The 14,533-nt window shown below is 37.1% G+C and overlaps 1 protein-coding gene across 1 annotated transcript in view; it reads left to right on the forward strand.

The window, feature by feature from the left end:
- LOC111325894 (unconventional myosin-IXb) overlaps positions 1–14,533 on the forward strand; it is a gene marked incomplete at its 5' end in the record, with an annotated part of 37,678 nt that continues 23,145 nt past the window's right edge. Inside the window, 21 exons of the mRNA XM_088731554.1 lie at positions 1–89; positions 889–951; positions 2,139–2,238; positions 3,712–3,812; positions 4,003–4,057; positions 4,153–4,227; positions 4,770–4,859; positions 5,189–5,299; positions 6,692–6,826; positions 7,472–7,593; positions 8,284–8,422; positions 8,959–9,049; positions 9,181–9,276; positions 9,505–9,560; positions 11,395–11,421; positions 12,191–12,207; positions 12,310–12,390; positions 12,661–12,691; positions 12,837–12,971; positions 13,580–13,660; positions 14,031–14,141. Coding sequence (XP_088587680.1) covers positions 1–89; positions 889–951; positions 2,139–2,238; positions 3,712–3,812; positions 4,003–4,057; positions 4,153–4,227; positions 4,770–4,859; positions 5,189–5,299; positions 6,692–6,826; positions 7,472–7,593; positions 8,284–8,422; positions 8,959–9,049; positions 9,181–9,276; positions 9,505–9,560; positions 11,395–11,421; positions 12,191–12,207; positions 12,310–12,390; positions 12,661–12,691; positions 12,837–12,971; positions 13,580–13,660; positions 14,031–14,141 — 1,806 coding nt within the window. The remainder of the gene's footprint in view (positions 90–888; positions 952–2,138; positions 2,239–3,711; positions 3,813–4,002; positions 4,058–4,152; positions 4,228–4,769; positions 4,860–5,188; positions 5,300–6,691; positions 6,827–7,471; positions 7,594–8,283; positions 8,423–8,958; positions 9,050–9,180; positions 9,277–9,504; positions 9,561–11,394; positions 11,422–12,190; positions 12,208–12,309; positions 12,391–12,660; positions 12,692–12,836; positions 12,972–13,579; positions 13,661–14,030; positions 14,142–14,533) is intronic.

Consider the following 14,533-nt stretch of genomic DNA (forward strand, 5'->3'; position numbering starts at 1 on the left):
ACCTCTCAAAACACTGCATACAACAACAATTCAAGTAGATTTGGTAAATTTACTCAAATCAAGTTCAGGCCTGATGGAGCTGTATGTGGGTATGTCTATTTCTGGGAATCATGTAATAACATATTTGTGGTTCAACCTTGCTTCCTGTTTCAAATTTGTTATTTTAACTGATCTCCTTTGGGTTCAGGGAAAACCCTTCAATTCACAACATTCTGATCAGTAATTCTCTCTTGTAGCTATTATGCCTAACCTAGCATAGTAGTTAAGATAATTTTAATTATTTGTATCTGAAAATAGAGCAGTTTGCAGATGAGTGTCATGAAGGCACAATCAGCAAAAGTACTGGTAATCACAATAGCCAGGAATTATCGAAGTGGAAATAAACTGGTGGAGGGGTAGAAAAATATGGTAACAACCTGTAATGAAGTACATTTCATTTGACCTGTGGAAGAAATCAAGTGAGGTGGACTGCCATTTAAGCAATTGCAAAGAAGAAGCCTGACAAAAATTCAAGCTTTTTGATGGGATAATTCCTCTTAAAGTTTTCCTTCTAGGGAAGAGAAGAACCCTCTATAATTTGTTTCACTTTGTGTCTCATCAGTCAATAGTAGCTCCCAACAACCTGGTAGAATGGGCAGGATGTTGGGATTAATATGAGAAAGTTTGTAAATCACGAGCTAGAGGCGAGTGAATTTAAAACTTTTGAGCATTGTCCCAACTTTTCAATGGGTTATTATGCTGCTAAACTGATACAAAGTGCAGTCTGTTGCTTAATTTAGTAGCACTACTTTTTTTGGTTGCAGTGGTACCAAGCCTTTTCTACTCTTTCAGCTTCAATAGATGTGTTCTTCTTAAAAATCACTTGAGTCTATGATTTTTTTTCATTAGAGCTGCTTTGAGGAAGTATTTGTTGGAAAAGTCAAGAATTGTTTCACAAGCTCCAGAGGAGAGGTAAAGTTTTGATTACAGTAAATTCTTTAGTGGATAATTGCATTAAATCAATAATTAACAATAATTAAGATATAACTATAAGACTGTAGGAGCAATTTTTTAGAGCTGGAGCTAAGGCTGTAGAGTATGTTCTAACTTGGTTTGTTTGGATTAGATGATTTGGGAAACTATCTAACTCTATTTTGCTTAACCTTTTAACTCCAAAAAGTGACCAAAATGTATCTTCTCCCTGTAGTATCCATATATTATCCACCAAGCAGGTGATGAAAATACTCAAACCTATCAAATAGAAGTTTTCTTGATTGAACAGCAAATTCTCATAACCAATTTACAAGGAAATGTATAGCAGCTAGAGCAGTGCTCTAAGCTGCAACCATTTTGGTCGCCATGGTGAGTGAAAAGATATTTGGCAACTAAACTTCTGTTTTTCTGGCGACCAACAGATTAAAAGAGAAACTTACTTGAAAAATTATGAACAATAGGACGGATTTAATCAATAGTACAAGCGGTGGCATCACCTGCGTTTCTCTTTTCGCCTCTCGTTGTTCAGAAACTTGACTGCATAAAAAAATGGCAAATTCAATCGATTGGAAGGGGCAGTTTGCAATGTTGTACCGTCTCACCAGCTTTGTAATGTTGAAATAAATCGTTTTTGCTACTACACAGTCTCTTCCTTTTCTTTCTCTTACGTACAGTAGCAAACCTAAGTGATTTTTTTTCTTTCTCTTACGTACAGTAGCAAACCTAAGTGATTTTTTTTCTTTCTCTTACGTACAGTGGCAAACCTAAGTGATTTTTTTTCTTTCTCTTACGTACAGTAGCAAACCTAAGTGAGAAAACATGCCGTTTGGTGCATTAGCCAATTGTGTAATGTATCATGAAGTGTCCTCCCCTTCTGTTTTTTTTTTTTTTTTTTTTGAGGGGGGGTGAAAGGGGGCGACTAAATTTTTTTTATGGCGACCATTTTACAATTGAAGGTCGGCAAACGGCGACTTTTTGAAAAATTGAGCTTAGAGCACTGTAGAGGGGAGAATTAACAATCAGATCATGGTAGTTAGAGGGTTAAATGGTATTCCTGGTTCAAGTTATTGTCAGTGTTAAGTTTCCACTTAGTTTTCACAAAATGTTCAAACTTTAGTGAACATTACAAGAGAAGTCCCAACCTAAATTTTCATGATATCTTGTAGAAATTACCATGTGTTTTACTATTTACTTGCTGGAGCAAGCCCTGAAGTTAAAGAGGAACTCCACCTCACAAAACCACAGGAGTACTCTTACCTTAATCAGGTACTCTTTCAATTATCTTATTTACTTTTGAATGCTGTAAGTGTTGAAGTTTTGGTTGACCCCCATATCACTGCCCTGTGCAACAAGGTAGCCTTCAGGTATCACTTGAAAAGCATATGAAACAAGTTTATGGATAAGAGAAACAATTTTTATCTGTGAAAACCTGGCAGTATTTAATTGAAGATGTTTCATTATATTTGGTTGTATTGTGTACAGGATGTTACATGTATTGTCATGAAATATAAAAAAATGGCAGTTGACCATTATTTAGCATACAAACCTATCCAGTCCAAGTGATCATTTCAGTGGGCTCTGAACACACAAGTCTAAACAATATTCTGTTGTTATCTTTATGCGTACTTTTCACTTCACTGGCAAACATTCTCTTGATAACGATGATTTAGACAACATCAAAACTTTGAACAGCAGTCATTTTTGCCTTCTACCCAATGGTTTTTAAAATCCCTGGTCGTTTATTCTCAGTACTATTCAACTATTTGACCCCAAAGAGTGACTAACATCTAATTTCTCCTTACAATATCACCCCTGAATCACACATTGAGGTCAGGAGAATAAAAGAATGATTACCAACTCAAGGAGCTCTTGATTATTGAACAATTTCTCCTGTCAGTACGTTAGGAATAGAGAATATATGTATAGTGATAAATCAGTGGATTTGAAATTATGAAATTATGTATGTGTGTAGTTTCATGAAATAGATGAGAGTGATCCTTGTAGTAATAAACCCTACTTAATATGTAGTAGTGGAAATACAGCCAAACAAGGTAATATGAAATAAGTAGGGTTTATTACTGCGAGGATCACTTTCATCTATTTCATGAAACCACAGTACACATGATTTTCATATTGTCAAATTCATTGACTTATCACTTTGATGAGTTTAATACAAACCAACATAATGATCAGCTCCCAGTTTGTTTGTTTGTTAGCTCAGTTGGTAGAGCACTGCACCAGTATCACAGAGGTCATGGCCTTACCTCCACTACCACATATTAAGTAGTGTTCGTTACTGCAAGGATTGCTTTCACGCATGCATAGTGATATTAGGGTGTAAAGAGTTAATGAAATTATGAAGGTTGACATGTTATTGATGACTGCTATGATAGAATGACGTATGCTTTCTTTTGAATAAACTGTTAGCTTAAGCTGTAAAGCACATCACTTAGTCTACTCCTACTTAGTGTAAACAACAGTCGAGGAAATCTGGTTATAATATCACTTGGACTGAACTAAATTTAGTATCACTCACTCAAATTTTAACCAAGGTCAACTTGTTGTTAATTGATGAAAAATATCCACAAATCACTCCTAATTGAATGTCACCTAAGGTGAATATAATATCACTCCATTTTAATATATGATGTTAGTTTTGTTTGATATAATGCTCTAATTCTAAAATATAATATCATTTTGGTTAATAGACAGCCAATACTACTCTATTTCAATTACCAGAATGAATGCTACTCCCTAGAAGGGATCGACGAAGCCTATGAATTTCTAAGACTCAAAAAATCTATGGAAATGGTGGGCTTTACAGCTGATGTGCAAAAGAGGTGAATTTATTTTATTTAGTAGTCTACTAGCTAGAATCAGGGAATTTCTCATGTCAGTGGAAATGATGTAGGATCATTTCCAAGGTATTAAAACCCTACATTATGTGTTTTCTAAGTTAGTAGTATTGGTATTTCTATATACTGCTTACCTTTTTAAAATTTTCTTTCCCTTATTTTTGTTTCCCAACAGAATTTTTAGCATTTTATCTGCTGTACTGCATATTGGAAATATCAACATTTCACAAGTATGATCTTTTATTTCTTTTTTGTGTTTTCTTTTAATCTATTTTCTGTTACTTACATTTACAATGTCAATATGATTGCTGTTTTTCTTTAACAGAGACCAGGACATGAAGAAGCCATTGTAAGAAATAGTGAAGATCACACCATTGACATTGTGTGTGATCTCCTGATGGTGAGTGATACAGATTGCTATGATTTAATGAAAACAATTTTGAACTTTAATCAAAGCAGTCATAACCTTTCACTCCTTTAAGCAACTTATGATGTCACGTCCAACATTTAAACAAAATTATGCAACTCATACCTGGAGTAAGTTTGTAATATTTTGATTTTCTATTTATAAAGTTTTTGAAACAGCCTTTAGTTTTGGTTTTGAATGTCAAAGAGCAGGCTCTTTTCCGTACAATACACTGTAAAGGTGCTTCAAGATCTTTTAACTACTCTGACGTATACCCCAGTAGATATATTTTTTTGTGTGTAGAGTTAATTCAATTTGTAAATTATCTTTCATGCATACAAAGAACTCTCTAGATTAGACTTTCCGTAGTGTTTTGTTTGTCAAGTGTTGAGAATTTGTTTGTGTTTAGTTAAATATCTCTGTATATACTCTAATTACTGATTTTGATTTGATGTGCTGTTGTTGCGTTTCACCTGCTGTGTTAATACATTGATAAGCAGATATCTTTGTTTATGTCTTTCTGTTATCTTACTCAGGTTACTCGGCAGAATCTTGTTGAAGTTTTAACAACAAAGAAAACGAAAACCAGAAATGAGCAGTTTATTGTACCATATAAATACGAAGAGGTGAGTTTTAAAGCCTCTTACAGTAATAAACAATTTTTTAGTTGACCTAAAAATTGTATCTAGCGTATGTCTTTTGATCGCTTCACAGAGCTTTTTGCATTAGCAGTTTAAGCTTTGGAACCTTGTTGTTTAGGTTTTCAAATTATGAGAAAATTTTTATTTCCAAGACATGTGTAGGAATTATGAAGAGGCAAAGAAGAAAAGAAATTGGATTATAAATAACAAAAAGTTAAGAATGGGCACTCAGTAATGCAAAGATAAATTATGTATAACCTGTTCGTTAATTGTATTGGAAAAAAAATACTGAGGTATACCTTCATTTTTTTCAGGCCATAGCCACAAGAGATGCAATGGCTAAAGCGCTGTATGGCACTCTGTTTGACTGGATTGTGTTGCAAGTGAACCATGCATTGGCTATCAAGCAATTGAACGTAGTAGAGGTAGGCTTGCATAGGTTTTTCATTCATATAATGTGTTCTTGTGTTTTTTGCATAACCATGTGTCCACCAGTTGCAAAGCTCCATCTACTTCACCACACTACTTCAAGCTGATTTTTCATTGTTCCAAAAGATGATGCGGCGGCAATGGCATGGCATTCAGTACTAATGAATGGAAAGTCCTACATATGTCCAAGAAAAGATCTCGCTGCCGAGAACAGCAAAATTATTGTTTAAATGATGAAATAGTAGATTCTCCTTCTACTACAAGAGATTTGGGTGTGGCCATCAGACTCGCTCTCGTGGTCTACACACATTGAGCAGACCTGTGCAAAAGCCAATAGAGTCCTTGGTCTCATTAAGCAAGTGTGTGGAAGGGATATAATTGACGAAACTACTAGAAAGCTTGTCCTTATGGTCTCCTTACACTGCTAAACATCGTAAGCTACTAGAGAATATACAACGGCGAGCCACCAGGTTTATCATAAATTATCCTGATAGAGACGCTTACCCCTACTCTGAGAACCTCATCAAACTTAAAATTCTGCCACTTGAATACAGAAGGGAATCTCGTTACTTAATTTTACTTTTTAAAATCCGATCTGGTCTTATTGATGTAAACTTTAATCATCTCGTTTTTCTCATTGCATCTCGTTATATGACTGGTCCTTATCGTCCTTCAGACTTTCGCCCGATTACTACTCAACCAGTCTTTTTTCTCAAGATCAATTAAACTTTGGAACAATCTCTCTCCCGAACTGAAACAAGCCAAAACTATCAAAACCTTCAAACACTCTCTTCTACTTCACTATATAGACAAAATGGACAAGTGCATTCTGCCCTAGTTTCTAATCTGACTTTTATTGGTTTTTAAATATTGTTTATGAATATTGTGATTTTATTGTTGTAGTTTGTTAGGGGAACAAATGCCAATTGGGGCGTGCCCAGTTTTTTTTTTCTCCTGTCTTTGTGGTACCTTTTTTTATATATTTTTGTGTTGTATGTTGGCAAACCACAATAAACTAAACTAAACTATAAACAAACCAGACACTACTTACAATCCCTCTATTTTCCCTGACAAAGGGCTAACACTTGAAACATCATCTTTTGAATAACTTTACAGTGGCCAATTTACATTATTAACTCAGTTGATAAAACCAAATTCTATTGTAATACTTCTCACTGGTGCATTATCACAGTTTTTTAGAAACTTACTCCTTTATTGGCATAATATGCTGGGACAGGGCCACATTGTTTAACTCTGTAACTTAGTGGGAGTCTCTGTGGATGACTTGTAGTTTTTAAAACAATGCTTGAAATGTTTACGCTGTGTATTTTACACATTTCTTGACTCAGAAATTAGATAGTAATCACTACTGTTTTGTTTGATTTCAGGGATGCTCTATAGGAGTTTTGGATATTTTTGGATTTGAAGATTTCCAGCATAACAGTTTTGAGCAATTCTGTATCAATTTTGCCAATGAAAAGCTTCAATTTTACTTCAACAAACATGTGTTCAGGCTAGAGCAGGTAGGGACATATTGACTTCCTTTTTACTTAAGCTTCCTGTGGAAAAGCCCAAGTCTCAGAGTGCCCTGCTGTCGTTGTCTATCTTTCTAAAGGCACTTCCGGTGTTTCTGCGCAGGTGCTGAATACAATAGTGTAAACACTGTCACGCGTCGTGAGGTGGCAAAGAAGGCGCAATTTTATGCTTTTCCTTGACGGTCGAATCCACTTCAACATAACACCGATCATGTAACCCACATTCGAAGTTTACCGAACAACAACCGAAAATTTTTCGCGCAGTGTTCGTGCAACGCTAGGTACCTAGCGTTTCCGTCGCGCTTACATAACGACAGCGCTTTCGCTCCATTCCCATTTATGAAGACCAGATGAAGGCCGCAATATGGCCTCTTGTTTTTTTAGTGCGATTTAGTCGAGCCTCAAAAAGTAATCATGAAAACTTTCGCTACGCGTAGATGTCAGAAAACTCTTGACCTTCAGAAAATTGAATTGTCCGTTTTTTTAGTGCACATGTAACATTTCTATCTCAATCTTGTGACATACATGAGGTGAGCAGGAGGGCAAAGGGTAATCGTCGCTCTCACTGATTCAGTTACATTTGTGTTTGTTCGTGTGTGAATGAAGACCTGTCTTTTTGGATTTATTTTTTAGGATGAATATATTTCTGAAGGAATTGAGTGGAGGAGTGTGGAGTTTGTTGACAATGCGGCATGTTTGGATTTGATTTGTGGTCGGCCAACAGGTCTGTTAAACTTGATCGACGAGGAGAGCAGGTAAGTCAACTGATTACATTAAAGTGTGCTGCAGTTATAATAATTCATAATGTTGTCAGTGACTTTGTTGATTGAACAGACAGTCAATCAGCTGATCATTCAGTCTATTTTTTAATCCATTCTCAACAACAAAAATGATCAATCAATCAGTCATTTGGTGAGAGTAACTCAGTGAGCTTGTCGGTTGGTCAGTCATTAAGTGAGTTAATTAGTCAGTCATTTGATCTTTTCATTCACTCTGACGAAGGGCTAACGCTCGAAATGTCAGCTTTGAAATTCTTTACGGTGGCTAATTTGCATTATCAACTGAGTGGATAAAACCAAAGTTACATAATTGATCAATCTGTCAGATCTTTCTATCTTTCTAGGCAGTCAGTTGATCTTTCCATTCGCTCGGACGAAGGGCTAACGCTCGTAATATCGGATTTGAAACTCTTTACGGTGGCCAATTTTCATCCTCAACTCAGTTGATCAAACCAATATTACAAAGTTGATCTTTCTGTCTGATCTTTCTGTCTATCTTTGTGTCTTTCTGTCTATCTCTGTGTGGCAATCCTTCACCTTCTATCGATCAGTTTGTCAGTCAGGCAGTCAGTTAGTCAGTCAGTCTGTCCATCAGGCAATCATTAAGTTAATCAGTCAGCCAATCATCGAGTCAGTCAATTCACAATGTCTTCTTTGTCTCCTCAGCTTTCCTGGTGCAACAGAAAGTTCTTTGTTAGCCAAGCTGGACAAGAATCATTCAGGCCACAAGCATTACGAACAGTCTCTTATACAGCAGGCGTTTGTCATCAAGCATTATGCAGGAAATGTGAAATATAATATCCAGGTTAGTTCATCACAGAATCAAGAAATAATTTAGTCAATAAGTCAATCAATCAATCAATCAATCAATCAATCAATCAATTTACCCACGTAGCGTCAAGGAGTTCATAGAGCTCGTACAAGTTGTTAAGGAAATATACGTCAACAGAAATTGAAGGGAGCAAATTTTGAAGGATGCATTTTAACTATGTTCACATTTTGACCGTATCAAAGAAAAAAATAGTCTTCCTCGCAACTGTTCCTAGGAAGTGTTGCCCTTCCCATGGCCTGTTTGAGACGTCCACTTAGTAAAACGGAGCGAATTGGTAAACGGCGCGATAAGAAGCGGCAGAACGTAAACAGGGGAAAAACGCGTTCGTTATGCGTTCGTTACGCGACCCCACCCAAACCCCCTCGTTTATTTTCTTTATCTGCTTTTACCGCGTCGTTTACTATCGTGCTTCTTTTTGCGAATGGAACGCCTAGAAGCGAGGCTGAACATCTCAAACTTGGGCCACGAAAAAGACATGAGAAGAAACCAATTTGTACTGCGTTTTGCAGGGATTTTTGGACAAGAACAGAGATCTCATGAGGCCGGACATTTTAAGCCTTCTCAAGAACAGTGATTCAAGATATGTGAGGGAACTACTCGGTGAGAATGTTTATTGCGCTTTCCTTTTCACTTCTACAGGAAACATTGCTTGACAAGTGAAAAACGCTACTCTCTGGTTGGCGATTACGCCACTTTCTTTTCATCATTTGTTTTAATTTTCCTCCTTTCAGGAGCCGATCCGTTAGCAGTGTACAGATGGTCAATTCTCAGGTCCTTTTTCAAAGCAGTACATGCTTTCAAAGTGGCGGGCAGAGAGTATCGCTCAAGTAAGAAAAGGGAAAAAAAAAACATGCATTGCCCCAAAATACCTCTCTTTGATTGAAATAACTTAATTTTTTATTACATTGGAGCTTGATACCAGCAACGACGAAAATAAACACTCATGAATTTGGTTATGTTTCAAAGCCAGATTTTCGTCCAACTAAGAAAATATAATATTCCCCCCCCAGTCTACTATAATTTTCTAATAAGAAATTTTCATTTTGGATTGAAAGGTGGAAAAGCAAATGATCGTGTGGTTAAAAGTCCTGGAGGACGAAAGAGGAAAACTGTAAGAATACTAAATGAACACAATTCTTTTTTCCTTTTTCTTTTTTATATAATCATTTATCACCTGTGTAGCCGAGAAAAGAGAAGAGTGTAGCTAGTAGAACAGTTTGGCTCTGAATGGCCAGTGTTCAGTTCTTAGGCTTGGCCCCGGTTGTTCGAAGGTTGGATAACGCTCTTCAGTAGATGTATTTTTAACCAGTAGATAGCGCAGTTTAACAAATGGTAAACACCACAGCGTACACTATTGAGTTATGGATGCACGCGGGAGGTTGCTAAGCACGAAAGAAGCGTAAGAGTCGCTCGAGGCGATAGCCGAGAGCGACTCTAGCTTCTTGAGTGCTTAGCAAACCTCCCAAGTGCATCCATAACTCAATAGTGTACGCTGTGGTGTTTACCATTTGTTTTATAACATAACATTGATACATTGTAGCTAAAGAGTTCCCTTTTATTTAACAAATCTTACGTGACCAGAAAAACAATCGCGCGCGGAAAAATAGTCTTTGCATTTGCTCACGTCAGCAGCGTACACCCATGGGCAAATGGGGGACGCTAAATTGACCAATCAGAGCGCGCGCTTTACTTTGGTTATGTTATAAACGTTTTTCTATCACTTATCCGCTGGATAGTGATTTATCCGTTGGACAGCGTTCTCCGCCCTTTATACAACTGGACCCTGGTCTTTGTGTGTTGAATTTTCTTCTTTTATATTTCTCTTCCTCGCTCTCGGGCTTGGTGGTTTTGCTGTGGGTATTCTAGTGGTCGTTTCTGGTCAAAATCTTTGCATGTATTTGAATTGCAAATCATTTCATTTACCCCAAGAGTTCGAGTCACTGTAACCTTCATTTGACTGAGAAAATATAAGATCTCCTTTGTGTCATAAGACTATTCATCGTGCGACAGCCAACCGGATCGCTATTTCTTAACACTTTTTTTACAGTAAATTTATAGTGATGAATGGAAAATGAATAAATGATTAACCGCAAATAGATATTAAGGAATTAATACTGAAATAAATTGTGAAACGAGTGAAGAAATGAACAGGCAGGGCCGGTTATTTAAACAAAGTTAAGCCGTTGTTTAACAAAAGCGTGTCCTAAACAATTCTCAGTTTAGCTGACGCTTTTATCTGAATATTGATTTTTGCGATCAGTGTCAAGAGGGCCAAAAATTTGCAGTAGAATGACATCGATTTAATTAAATCAACCCTCCTATAGAGAAAGCGCAAGGCCCACTGATTGTGTACAACCGTGGTTTACAACCAGTAGGCTAGACCTCGTGAAGCGGCCCATAAATACCAAGTGAACTTTGGAGGTGGAGGCCGACAAAGCACTTAAGCGCCGTACCAGAGATGCATGAACTTCCTTGACTGAAGTAGTAAACTGGGTCAAACAGTTACATGATATTTATTACTAAACTAGTAACCCTGATTTATGATAAGTTATTACTGATGATAACTTGAACTACTTGCAGAATGAGAGGACATCACGTCTCGAGTATCACATTCGACGCACGTATAGAAACTATAAAAGTCGACTTTTATAGTTTATACGTGCGTCGAATGTGATACTCGAGACGTGATGTCTTAGTCTGCAAGTAGTTCAAGTTATTCAAACGCATTCCTAGCCTCGGCAACTACTATTTCTGTAAGATACTGATGATAAGATATCTCATAATCTTAAAATTTAGTGACCCCTATCTCGTTAAAAAAAAAGAAAAAAACAGAAGAAAAACATAAGTACTGTCCGCTTCTCTTACATGGCTGTGTAACCATTTCCGTTCGGCATCCGTCATTAACCACGCGGTTGAAGTAAGAAACTGTTGTTTGAATCCGTTAGGTGTACAGAGATTGGGAGCAAGATCCTGTAAGTTATTCTTCCTTGAGTTATAACCAGTTTTTAACTAAAGAGGCCCATTAGAAAAGTCTAAACATAGTGACTCTTAATTAAAATAAGTTGTGACTGAACTTAAAAAATAATGCATCGTTAGTGATGATGGAATTATTAAAGTTGTGGCTCTGTGATGAACATCTTAATTCTGCTGCGTGAAGATATTAATTTTTTCGTGTATCCTCTTAAATTTATTTATTGTCTGGCCTGTGTGAACTCACTTCATGTCTAAAATCAGCATCAAAACTAGTTGACACATCATGTCAGAAGAGTTCTATTTATGTGAAGAATAATATTCCTGTTTCTATAACACTATAAACACTATAAATCACTATAACACTATAAATCATATACAGCCCCCTCTCCAATTCAGTGTTGGCTAAAAGTTCGTGAAGGGGGCGAACAGGTTAACTTTGCGAGAACTAAAGAGATAAAATTGAAGGAATTGGGGTTGAAAAAATCAATGTGTCAATTATTATGCAGCACAGTTGGTTGGAGCACTGCATCGTTATTTTAGATCTTTCATGTGTTCGAAACCCGTTTGAGCCCGAATTCTTTCAGGCTTTAGTTTTACAGCTACGTTATTTGTATTTTCTTGAAATTGCTTCATATACATTGCCACACTGAGAAATCTACCGTACATGGATCTATTCTCTTGAATGCTTTTTAATGAAACATGTAATTGTAAGCTTAACCACTTAGGACTGCAATGGATAGATTTTGAATTTCTTCTTTTTTATTGCAGAACATGAAGGGATCAAGGTAAGATCTTTCAAATGTGGATCTTTCAAATGTGGCAGAACAGGTAACAGGGGTGACTGTTGTCACAAAGAGTTGTGCTTGATTACTTTTGTTGTCTGTCAGATTGCATGCCTTTAATTCTGATGAAGGATACCCAAACAACGAAACAGCGAATCTGTTTCGAAAAGCTTCGAGGGTGATCAGGTTTGTTCAGTTTCTTTTGTTTTTTATTATTTATTTATTTATTTTTTATTTTCGTGATACGGGAAACTGAATTAATGAATTGCGAGAAGAGATATGCAGAAATTCAGACATTTGGCTTGTTCTTCCTTCGACTTCTCCTTGGCTCTCTGTGTAGAATGCTTTCGTTTAAATTGCTTTCATGTTGGTTTTTACGACACTTAAATCGAAATGCGCTCTGTCATGGCACTTCACTAACTTCGCGTTTTTTATTTTTATTTTCACTGTTTTCAGGAAGATGCAAAGTAACAAACAGGTGGCCAAGGTGAGAACAATTTTTTTTTCTTTTTATAAAATTCCTTCAAGGCTTTCCTCACCAGCTTTCGTATTGCCTTTTAAACCGCAGAAAAAGTAGGCTCTACGTATTATTTTAAAATTCACTTCTTTGTGGTGAACTGATTTTCTTTCAGCCGCTCTCAAAGATTCGTCAAGGTCTAGAAACCAAACGCGACATGACTGTGCGAACGTTTGATTACCTGTTCAGAACGATGCAGCGAGGGAAAGGAACGCCCAAAAACCCACCCACAGTCAGCGCTCAGTTCCAGGTTTGTTCTCTTGCGCGGTCAATTTTGTGGAAGTTTTTTTTTTTTCCTTTTTTTTTGGGGGGGGGGGGGGCAGACTGAAGCGTTGAACATCGATGTTATGAGATCACTTTGTTGAAAGACGAGAAGAGAATGGGTGGATGTGAAAGTTCATCTTTTTGTTAACCTTTGAGGGAAGCAGTTCTTCTATCTCATTTGAAAGCTCCGAGAAGGGTAAAAATTAGGAGGGAGAATGGTTTAGCGTTTCCGACGACGTTAATGTCACTTTGGGACAACACATTTCGTTCTGAAAGATAGTTTTGAGGGCACGAGGTAATTTTGGAAAGAAACTGTGGTATTGCGGTTGATTTTCTCTCTCGAAGGGCTAACGCTCAAAACATCAGCTTTCGAATCTCTTTTGGTGGCCAATTCACATTATCAAGCCAATTGTGAAAACCAAGTTGTTTGAAGGCAAGTTTGTTAATTTCTTGTGACCTGCTTCCGTGCGGGCGGTTTTTGTTCCAGTGGAAATATGATATACATCAGGTTTATGATGTCAGGCACGTTTGAACGACGTGTCAGATGACGTATATGAACTTTGCATTTTCTTATTTTCTTTCCCTTTCTTTCAGTCGTCTCTTGGTCGTCTAGTGGAGCTCCTGGAAGAGGCCCAGCCTTTCTTTGTTCGCTGCATCAGATCCAACGCAGAGAAAGTAAGTTTATTATTTACATCTCTTAGCATTGAATCGTAGATTCCCTCGAGCCCTTAAGACTCTCTTCCTAGTAGGTTTAAAAGGTCTCTTTACAATTTTGATATATTAGCAAGTAGTGAGATGTTAGGAATTAAGAAAATTATGAACTGGGAATATCGTTTCACTTCCTCAAATCCTGACAACCAGCCAACAAATGAGTGAATGACCGTTTGTTAGATCTTGGCAGTAAAAAGGTTTAGTTTTTCAAATTAGAAGCTTCGTTAGAATTCGAGACGCAGTCATAACTGATCTTTCTAAGAGAGACTCTGAAAATTTTCTTTTCATGAATCATTACTATTTTTTGTAATCATTTTGCCTGTATCTTTTCCAGGCTCCAATGAAATACGATCGCGATCTGGTGGTTCGTCAGCTGAGGTACACTGGCATGCTGGAGACTGTGCGGATCAGGACTCTTGGCTATCAGTGGCGGTTCACTTTTGAGGTTAGCAATGTAGCTTATACTTCATACAGCTATTCCTGAATTTCCCTTCTCATTAACCCAATGTAACGATTAGCTCTTCGTCAAAACTACGAGCACTTCCTTATTTTCGGCAAAGTCCGTCGCGCAGTTTTTTCGGTAGCCGATGATATTTTGGATAAAATTCTTGTTCGTGGTTATAGATTCGACTAGTAGTCATGATTCAAGGTACTGGTTAGAACGTGTCAATTCTAGTCATTTATGCCTTATAGCTACAGATTTCCAGTTTGGTTTTGGTGTTTAACCAACACTTGTGGAGGTAACTCTCTGAAATCGTAATTTCCGGTTTAAAAGCTCTCTTGTCCCATGTTGCTTAAACGGTTTCTTAACAACCAGCAAATGAAACTTCCGATCAA

This window comes from Stylophora pistillata, chromosome 8 (assembly GCF_964205215.1).
Source record: "Stylophora pistillata chromosome 8, jaStyPist1.2, whole genome shotgun sequence".
NCBI classification, from domain to species: domain Eukaryota; kingdom Metazoa; phylum Cnidaria; class Anthozoa; order Scleractinia; family Pocilloporidae; genus Stylophora; species Stylophora pistillata.